This window comes from Ailuropoda melanoleuca, chromosome 5, assembly GCF_002007445.2.
Source record: "Ailuropoda melanoleuca isolate Jingjing chromosome 5, ASM200744v2, whole genome shotgun sequence".
NCBI lineage: Eukaryota > Metazoa > Chordata > Mammalia > Carnivora > Ursidae > Ailuropoda > Ailuropoda melanoleuca.
Genome location: NC_048222.1, coordinates 108,744,320 through 108,754,979, shown reverse-complemented (window position 1 = coordinate 108,754,979; position 10,660 = coordinate 108,744,320). Strand labels below are relative to the sequence as shown.

The 10,660-nt window shown below is 37.3% G+C and overlaps 1 protein-coding gene across 1 annotated transcript in view; it reads right to left on the bottom strand.

The window, feature by feature from the left end:
• Positions 1 to 4,977: 4,977 nt before the first annotated feature.
• Positions 4,978 to 10,660, bottom strand: part of TTC29 (tetratricopeptide repeat domain 29) — a 241,196-nt gene continuing 235,513 nt past the window's right edge. Inside the window, exons 12-13 of the mRNA XM_034661550.1 lie at positions 5,360 to 5,426; positions 4,978 to 5,074 (exon numbers count right to left, since the gene is read on the bottom strand). Of these exons, the coding sequence (XP_034517441.1) occupies positions 5,044 to 5,074; positions 5,360 to 5,426 (98 nt within the window). The 3' untranslated portion in view covers positions 4,978 to 5,043. The remainder of the gene's footprint in view (positions 5,075 to 5,359; positions 5,427 to 10,660) is intronic.

Here is a 10,660-nt window from a genome sequence, read left to right as displayed (position 1 = left end):
TGGTAGAAGTGTCCATCAACCGATGAATGGATAAAGATGTGGTATATGCATACAATGAAATATTACTCAGCCATCAAAAAATGAAGTCTTTCCATTTGCAATGACATGGATAGAACTAGAGTGTGTTACGCTAAGTGAAATAAGTTAGTCAGAGAAAGACAAATACTATATGATTTCACTTATATGCGGAATTTAGGAAACAAAACAGATGAGCATATGGGAAGCGAAAAAAAAGAAGAGAGGGAAGCAAATCATAAGAGATTCTTGTTTAAAAAAATTTTTATTTATTTGAGAGAGAGAGAATGAGCAGCGGGGAGGGGCAGAGGGAGAGAGAAAGAGAAGCAGACTCCCTGCTGAGAGAGAAGCCTAAGGCAGGGCTCAATCCCAGGATCCAGAGATCATGACCTGAACTAAAGGCAGAAGCTTACCCAACTGAGCTACCCAGGGGCCCATAAGACTCTTAATGATAAAGAGCAAACTGAGTGTTGATGGAAGGAGGTGGGTGGGGGATGGGCTAGACGGGTGATGGTTATTAGGAGGGCACATGTTATGACGAGCACTGGGTGTTGTATGTGAGTGATGAATCACTAAATTCTACTCCTGAAATCAGTATTACACTATATGTCAACTAACTAGAATTTAAATAAAAATACGGAGAGAAAATAAATAAATAAATAAAGGAAAAAAGAAATAAAAATATTTGGTTGAAATTAACAGTGGAGCCATCAGTCCTGGGCTTTTGTTTGTTGGGAGGTTTTTGATTACTGATCTAATCTCTATACTAGTAATTGGGTCTATTCAGATTTTCTAATTTCATAGTTCAGCATTGGTAGGTTGTATGCTTCTAGGAATTTCTCCATTTCTTCTAGATTGTCTGATTTTTTGGTGTATAATTATTTATAGTAGTCGCTTACGACCCTTTGTATTTCTGTGTTTTCAGTTGTAAAGTCTACTCTTTCATTTCTGGTTTTATTTCAGTCCTCTTCCTTTTTTCTTGGTGATTCCAGCTAAAGTTTTGTCTATTTTATTTTTTCAAAAAAAATCCACCTCTTTTCATTGATCTTTTCTATTGTCTTTTTAGTCTATTTCATTTATTTCCATTCTGATCTTTGTTATTTCCTTCCTTCTACTAACTTTGGGCTTCATTTGTTGTTTTTCTAGTCCTTGAGGTTTAAAGTTAGGTTGTTTGAGATCTTTTTTTTTTTCCCTCTTAATGTAGGCATTTATCACTTTGAACTTCCCTCTTAGAACTGCTTTTGCTGCATCCCTTAAGTTTGGTGTGTTGTATTCCCATTTTCATTTGTCTCAAGGTATTTTTAAAATTTCTTTGATTTCTTTGTTGACCAATTGGTTGTTCAGTAGCATGTTGTTTAGTCTCCTCATATTTGTGATTTTTCCAGCTTTCTTCTTGTAATTGATTTCAGGTTTCATACCACTGTAGGTGGAAAAGATGCTTAATATTTTTCCACCTTAAATTTTTAAAGATGTGTTTTGTGGCTTAACATATGATCTATCCCAGAGAATGTTCCATGTGTACTCTGTTTCTTTTGGATGAAATGCTCTGGCTATGTCTGTTAAGTCCATCTGGTCTAATGCGTCAAATTTAAGGCCAGTGTTTCCTTATCGATTTTCTGTCTTGATGATCTACTTATTAATGAAAGTGGGGGCATTAAAGTTCTTTAGTATTATTGTATTGCTATTTCTCCCTTTAGGTCTGTTAATATTTGCTTTCTATATTTAGGTGTTCTTATGTTGGGTGCATAAATATTTACAAATGCTATACCCTGTTGTTGGATTGTTCCTTTTATTATTACATAATGTGTTTGTCTCCTATCACAGTCTTTTTTTTTTTTTAAAGATTTTAAAAATTTATTTATGAGATAGAGACAGCCAGCGAGAGAGGGAACACAAGCAGGGGGAGTGGGAGAGGAAGAAGCAGGCTCACATCAGAGGAGCCTGATGTGGGGCTCGATCCCATAACGCCAGGATCACGCCCTGAGCTGAAGGTAGACGCTTAACCGCTGTGCCACCCAGGAGCCCCTCCTATTACAGTCTTTGACTTAAAGTCGATTTTGTCTTATATAAATGTAGTTATCCTAGCTTTCTTTTGGTTTCCATTTTTATGTAACATTCTTTTCAATCTCTTTACTTGTGGTCCTGTGTATCCTTAAAGCTGAGGAGAGTCTCTTGTAGGTGACATATAGTTGGATCTTTGTTTTTGTTTTTAATCCACTTAGCCATTCAATGTCTTTTGATTGGAGGATTTAGTCCATTTACATTTAAAATAAGTATTGATAGATAGGACTTTTTGCCACTTTCAAACTTGTCTTCTGGCTGCTTTGTAATTCTTTTGTTTATCCTTCTCTTGCTCTCTTCTTTTGTGATTTGATGATTTTCTGTAGTGTTATGCTCATATTCCCTTATGTTCTGTTTAACTACTCTAGGCTTTTGCTTTGTGGTTACCATAAGGCTTACACAAAATGCCTCATAGTCATTTATTTTAAGCTGATAACAACTTGAGTTTCAATGCTATGCTCTGTCCTTTTTCTTATTAGATTGTCTTTTTCTTTTCCTCTTCTTCCTCCTCCTCTTCTTCTTTATTAATCTTTTTTCATAAATTATTTGTGTTTTATGGGCATTAATTTTTTTTGATTGTTGTTGCAAATTCTTCTGCTCTGTCATTGGTCTTTTAACTTTGCTTAGTGACCTGTTCATTAAAATATTTTAATGTGATCACATATGTTGTAGTCATTGTTAATTCTGCACCTGACCTTGATTTCTTAATTATGAAGGCAATCTCCAACCCAAGATTAGAAACATGAGCCCCCTTGTTTGAGTCTGTATATTTATAGTTTTATCTGATCATATAATGTGAGATAGGGACCACATAGATTTTGCTCTTGTACAGAAAACCAGTGGTTTCAGGACATTTATTATAGTAAGACACCTTAGGGAGGGACCTAAAACTGAAAAATTTTCTTAATCTTTTAAAGTTGACATGGACACATTTTATTATACAGTTTATTTTTTTTTAAGATTTTATTTATTTGACAGAGATACAGACAGCCAGCGAGAGAGGGGAACACAAGCAGGGGGAGTGGGAGAGGAAGAAGCAGGCTCATAGCAGAGAAGCCTGATGTGGGGCTTGATCCCACAACACTGGGACCACGCCCTGAGCCAAAGGCAGACGCTTAACCGCTGTGCCATCCAGGCGCCCCTATACAGTTGATTCTTGAACAAGGTGGGGGTTAGGAGCACCAATCCCCTGCAGTCAAAATCCACATATAATTTTGACTCCTCCAAAACTTAACTACTAATAGTCTAATGTTGACTGGGAAGCCTTACTGATAACATAAACAGTTGATTAAAACATAGTTTGTATGTTATATGTATTATATAAAGTAAGCTAGAGAAAGTAAGCTAGAGAGTAATAAACTAAAGAAAATGTTAAGAAAATCATAAGGAAGACAAATTACACAGTACTGTACTGTATTTATATATATAAAATGCACATATAAGTGGACCTACACAGTTCAGACCTGTGTTGTTCAAGGGTCAACTACATACGATCAGCTAAAAGTATCATAAAATATGGCTCTACACAGTGTAATTTTCTAATAGTGTAAGAAATACATATTTGGTCTTTGTGTCTGATTCCTGGCATAGAGCTCCTAATGTAAAACAATAGATTAACATTTGGGTTTTGTCCCTGATTTCATAAACAGCTCTAGAGAGCTAAAAGTGAAAGGAACATCTTTTGTTATAATATTTGGTTTTTGTCCCTAGTTTCTGAAATAGCTCTGGAATAATAAAGGTGAAAGGATCATCTTTTTTCATTCATAACAAGCCCCTTTCAACTACACCAGAGTTTATGTTAATGAGATGACTTTTGGAGATGACTTTTGGAAAGTCCTTAAGGACTGGGTCTGGTTGCCAGGGGAGCCAACCATGTGATTAGAGGGTTGAAACTTTCAGCCCCATCCCTTGACCTTTGGAGAGGGGAGAGGGGCTGGAGGCTGAGTTAATCAGTAATGGCCAATGATTTAATCAATCATACTTACATTGTGAAGACTCCATACAAACCCCAGGATTCGAAAGGATTTGGAGAGCTTCTGGGTTGGTGAATGTACAGAGGTGCTGGGAGGGTGATGCACCCAGTGAGGGCATGGAAGCTCGGGCCTCCTCTCCCATAACTTACCAATGTATCTCTTCTATTTGGCTGTTCATCTCTATCTTTTATTGCATTTTTCATAATAAACTGGCAATGTAAATATCTTTCCCTGAGTTTCATGAGCTGATACAGCAAATTATTGAAGTTAAGGAAGTGGTGTTGTGGGAATCCCCAGTAAGGAGCCAAGTCAGTCAGAAGTATAAGTGACACCCTGGGACTTGTGATTGGCATTTGAGGTGGGAAACAGTTTTGTGAAATTATCCCTTAATCTGGGATCTGTGCTAACTCCTGGCAGTTAGTGTCAGAATTGGGTTAAATTGTAAGACACCCAGTCAGTATCTATTGAGAACTGGAGAATTGCTTGGTGTGTAAAACCTCATGCATTTGGTGTCAGAAGTGGTGTGAGTAGAGGAAACTGTTTTGAATGGTACAATAAAAAAGTCTTTACTGCTTATAATCCTTTTATCTATGTTGAAAGGCTTCCTGAAATTTTAATAAATATTTTCCCTATATTTATTCAGCATAGATTTTCTTAAGTGTAAAATGATTTTTACATTAGATACAACTGAATTTTGATTTTATAATAACACTCTTCCTTGTGGAATAGTGGATAAGAGGAAAATTTTACAGTTTGTTCCAAGAATAATTGTTGATACTTCCAAGCATTTGAGATACATTATTATTTTCATGAATTTAGATGATTTAGATTAAATTTGTAGTAGTACACTGCAATACAAAATCCAATCTAAACGTAGTCATAATTTTATTATAATTCTGTCTGTATTACTTATAACATACTCCTATTATAATTATCGAAGATGAAGATGACATGATAAATTTTTCCTTGCTTTGTTGTTGAGTCCAAAGCTGGCTTAAGTCTCATTTTTTCGATTATCTGGAAATCTGAAATAAATAAATTACAAAATTTAATTTTATGTTGAGGCAGAAGGTAAAAACATTCACTTGAAAGACATTTTGTTTTTTGTAATTTTCAGACATAGCTTAAAAGATGAAAAACACTTAATGTTATGTGACATTTAAAAGTAAATCTGTGATTTTTTTTTAGATGTTGTTTCAGTATTATCAAGTACTAGATGAAATTATTCTTCTTGTGTTTGGAGAATCAGTCTATACTTAGCCTCTTGCCTAAGTTGTATGCAACAGAACTTTTTACTTGATTTACCATACCTACTATGTTCTTCCAAATTCTCTGGAACTTGATATAAACTTTCCACTGTGGATTTTCTAGAGCCTCCTACAGGAAAAAAAGATGTATAAATTTAATGGTTCATTGCAAATACAATTTACAGTTATATTGAGCTTGAACTTGGGGATCCCTTTTCAGAGATATCTACCCTTATCATCTGTATGATAGAAGTGTATGTATCACTTATGTCACCAAGGCAGATTATATTGGTCAAAGATGGTCATGGTATCTCTCACTTTACATGTTCCTCAACAGTATGAGTTTGTCACTCCCCCACCCACAGGTAGAATTTAATTCACCTTTGGTTGAAACTGCGCTAGGCTTAGGGCTCTTTTGGAATCATTAGAATGTGGAGAGAGTGGCTCCATGATTTCTGAGGTGAGGTCTGAAAAGACTGTTGCGGCTTCCTCCTGGTTCTCTTGGGGTGCTTGCTTTGGCGGGAGCCAGTCACCATATAATAACTCCTACCACCCTGCCATCCTGGAAAGGTCACACAGAAGATGCTCCAGTTGACAGTTCCAGCTGAGTTCAAAGTTCCAGCCATCCCTCCAAGGCTCCAGTCTGTGAGAGAAGCTGTCTCAGATCCTTCCAACTAGCCCATTGGTCAGCTGAGCACTACCTCAACTGCTGTCTTGCCAAACCATGCTTGAATTCCTAACCCACAGAATTTTTGTGATACACAAAATGGTAACAGGAACAGCCACCTTTCGGGGGATAAAATGATGTGTTAAAGCAATACTCTGAAGGAAAATGAATTTAGAGAGCAATATAAACTATCCAAATAATTAAATCAGATATGGGAAGTTTATACATATAAATAGGCATGTTAATTTTGTACTTAACTTTCATATCTGTCCTTCAAATTTCGAGTTGAATCCACTGGGATTAATCTAATAATACGCTCTTTATTCTTGCTTATCACAGGCCTCAGTCTCCAGATCCCCCTTCATTTCTTTATTTTATTTTCTATAAGGCTCTGTGTTTTGACCCCATCTCCTACCACAACTCCTGAAACATTTCCACTGTATCCTTATTCCATTTTCTGAAATTCCCATTACTTTCTTGCTCTAATGGAAATGTGGCTGTCTTCGGTGGACACTGCCAAAGCAGCAGCCTTTTTTTTTTTTTCTTTTTGTCAGTTTTGCTACCATTGGGCCTGGAGATGGATAGGTGTCCTGCTTATACCCTGCTGTTCCCTTTCAGGACATTCACTTTCTTTGCTTCCTTTCCTAAAACTCAGTCATCAGTTTATACAATCAACTATTGTGATCGAACTACAACTGGGATCTTTCTCAGTTGATTTTATCATTGGCTCATTGTAGCTTACTACCACTTTCTTAATTTAGTAATGTAAGCATACATGCAGAATATTCTTCATCCTGGGTCTCAATTCCTTGAGCTCAGTCCTTTTAGATCTGGTCCCACACCATACTGCAGCCATTGATTCCCGCGGATATACTTAGACCTTGTCATTAGCAATAACTTCAACCCCCACCTCAAATTCAGTTGCCAACATTCAACTGCTTGACTTCTAGGTTTATCTTTCTAGATCACTCCTTCTAGTACCCCACCACCAGCAATTCATCTACTTCCCCAGGACCTCCAGTCCCGCTACATTTTCAATGTTCTGCCCCATTTAGATCCCTTCTCTCCCTTCTTCATTTAACTTAAATTCTGTGGCCATTCTCCCCCTTACATATAGCCTGACTTCATTACCCCTTTCCCACCTCGTCATACTCACTTGACAAAACTATAACCCTAGATAAATCCAACCGTGTCCTTATTCCTCTCCTGTACTATATACTTCAGTGTGACTGGAAAAAAAAATGTATAACCAGGCCCAACTTTAAATTCATAGCCACAGACATTAGGTGGCCTTTTAATGCTCTCAGGCCATCCTATTAAACATTCTTGGTCCATTCATTCTTCTCTCCTAGATTGCTATTTAGCTCTTTCTTCTATTTTCCCAAACCTCTAACTCTGCCCATGGATCACTGTTTTCAATTGATGATGTATTTTCTGGTTTCATGGAGGAAATAAAAGACAATAGGAAAACTTCCACAAGCTCTCTGTTAACAGCTACTTATCTACTTGTTTTTGTTCTGTATGCTCTACCTTACATATGCTCCCATCTAAGGCTAACCCCAGACTTCACCATTTCCTGCCCACACAAGACATGGCCCTAGTAATTCCTTCTGCCTCCCACTTATCAGAGTTTTTTCCCCCCTCACTATTAGATCTCCCTTATCAGCAAATAAATATTTAGTTGAAGTCACATGACTAAAGTGTCTCCAGTGAATAAAACCAAAGTAATACATACTGCTCCTGGGTCTGAGTGTTAGACATTGGGCATTTATTCCTCCTTACATTTTCTCTTTTCCTCAATCTTGGACAATAGAGCCATTACCCCATGATTCAGTTTCTCTCAGGCAGATAATGACAACACCCTAGGCCAGTGGTTCTCAGCGGGCAGTGATTTTGCCCCACAGGTGGTTTTGGAAATGTCTCGAGACCTTATTTGGTTGTCACAACTTGTAGGTGGAAATGCTGCTGGCATCCATGTGGTAGAGGCCAGGGATGCTGCTACAGACCCTACAGTGACCATGAGAGCCATACCCCAGCCCCTCACCAACAAAAACACCATCCAGCTCAGAATGTCAATAGTGCAAGACTGAGAAACCTGCTCCAGGCGATGACAGAGCAGCAGAATGGAAGATCATGGTCCCCTGAATGCCTGTGGAGCCACCTTGTAAAGTAGACTGCTCACTTCAGGGTTAAGGAAGAAACACATTTGTATATTCTTAAGCTATTGCACCTTGGGGACTCTTTGTACCAGGAGCTTAGCCTTTACCTTAACTAACATCATTCTTTTAGGTAAGGAACCACCTTGGGCTTCTCAGTTTAATATTTGTCATTGTATGACAATATATAGAACATCCTAACATCCTAATACCAATTTTGTACTTCTAATTTCTTAAACTCAGCATTCCCTTTGGTTTAGCAAGATGTAACAATATCTCTTAAGCTGGGGAAATATTTTCTGGATTTTCCAAGTTTAAAATTATGCCTGGTTTGTCTCAAATAATTGTTTTGCATTCATTCCCCAGATGTTGAGGAAAGATGATTTTTATTGGGAATTTTTCCCAAGTAGATTCTCTGAGAAGAACAGCTATATCTGTAGCTATTCTTTTACTCAACTTAGGCCGCAACTGCTGGTTTAAACAAAAGACATTCACACTCTCTCTGTGTTAGGAAACCTTAGCAATGATTAATTTATATAGGGGAACACCTGAACCCATCATTCAGGTGTTCCGATACTTCTATTCATTTGCAACAAGATGAGAACCCCCAGATGGTTTGTTCTTGCTTACACTGTTGCAAAAGCACTCATTTTGATTCCTAACCTAGGTTTTGTACTGTGGGTTTGACTTAGAATGTGATTTGTGATATTTGATCTGTAGGACTTCAAGGAAGCTGGAAAATTAGGACATTACCACTCCAACAAGGATACTAGGACCAATACAAAGTTGAGAGTATGATATTTGCTTATACGGTCTACCATTTCGGTAGAAACAGGCACTTTTCTGTTGCTAATAGTAGACTCTCAAATGTTAGATTCCCTCAGGTGGGCACCAAAAGGATCTTATTTAATAACCACCACTTAGCCTATACTGTAACAAAGAGCAATAGAATAAGATAGCAAATGCTGAATTGCAATTAACCTACCATCCCATCCCTTCCCTTGAAAACAATGGCTTATAATTTTCATATAATACAGTAATATATGCAAATGTGATTTAAAAATGCTATTGGTAGAGGAATGTAAATTAAAACGGAGCAGACACTGACTAGTAGTTTTGAGAATGAGAAGGTAAATGAGTTTTTATAATTTTGGCATGCAAAACATTTTTAGTGGCCTTATTCTAGAAAAGGGTAAATAATAACTCATACATAAAGGTTGTGTCAGAGTTTATAGACTAGACCCCTGGTAATGGATTCAACCTTTCCACAACAAATCAAAAGTATTGTTGTATGCTCACATGAATATACAGTAGCCATTACCTTAAATTTAAAACTCACTATAAGCAGCAAGCAGGATATGAAGGCTGTATTGTACCAGTGTGGTCTGCAGAGAATTTCTTCCTATGGTTTTTGCCTTGTTGAAATATATGTTGCAGTTCAAAGCTAAAGGGGTTACTTCTGAATAGTCATCACAGAGGTTGATTACATTCGTATATCATATTTAGCTGGACCCTGCAGGCTATTATTCCATTAGCTATGCTGGTCCTGCTATTGTCAAAAAGTTGATCACCTAATGTTAAAAGATTGTGCTTTCTGTTGACCTTATCAAAATGACTCAAAAGGTTTTGTTAAAAAATAAAATTCAGATTGTGTTTTATGGAAGTGGTTAAGAATAAATACTATGTATAAAAATGCTCACGTCTTATGGGTGATCTTAGTATTATACCATTATTAATGATAAAATTATATTTTGTTTTAGTATTTCAGCACATTTTACCTAAAGTCATAGGTTTAACTTTAGTAGAAATAGTTCTTTCTTACTGATAGTAGAGAGTGTCAGAAACTGATTTCTGAAAAAATCAGTGTCTCCCTCCCTCCATGTATTCAAATCATATAAAATTAACACCATGGAAGTAAGCTCAGTATAGCAATATTAATACAATAGTACATTTACAATGGCCTAATTACAGCATGGTTTTTATAAGGCAACTGTACTGAGCAGAGGAGTGTTTTATTTGTAGGCAGTATGTCGAGAAATGGAAAGTTTGTCATTTACACTTGATAGTCAGAATATCACTTCAAGGGGCGCCTGGGTGGCTCAGTCGGTTAAGCATCCAACTCGATTTTGGCTCACATCATGATCTTAGGGTCTTGAGATGGAGCCCCACATCAGGCTTCACTCTGGGCAATGCACTTGCTTCAGATTCTCTCTTTCTCTCTCTCTCCCCCTCCCCCTGGTCTGCATAAGCACATTCTCTCTCTCTCTCAAAAAAAAAAAAAAAAGAAAAGAAAAAAAAGAAAGAAACTTCAAATAATATATATATATATATATTAGATTTTATTTATTTATTTGACAGAGAGAGAGAGAGCACACAAGCAGGTGGAGCAGCAGGCAAGAGGGAGAAGGAGAAGCAGGCTCCCCACTGAGCAAGGAGCCTGACATGGGGGTCGATCCCGGGACGCTGGGATCATGACCTGAGCCCAAGGCAGATGCTCAACTGACTGAAGTGCCCCTCAAACAATATTTTAACTGTTTATTC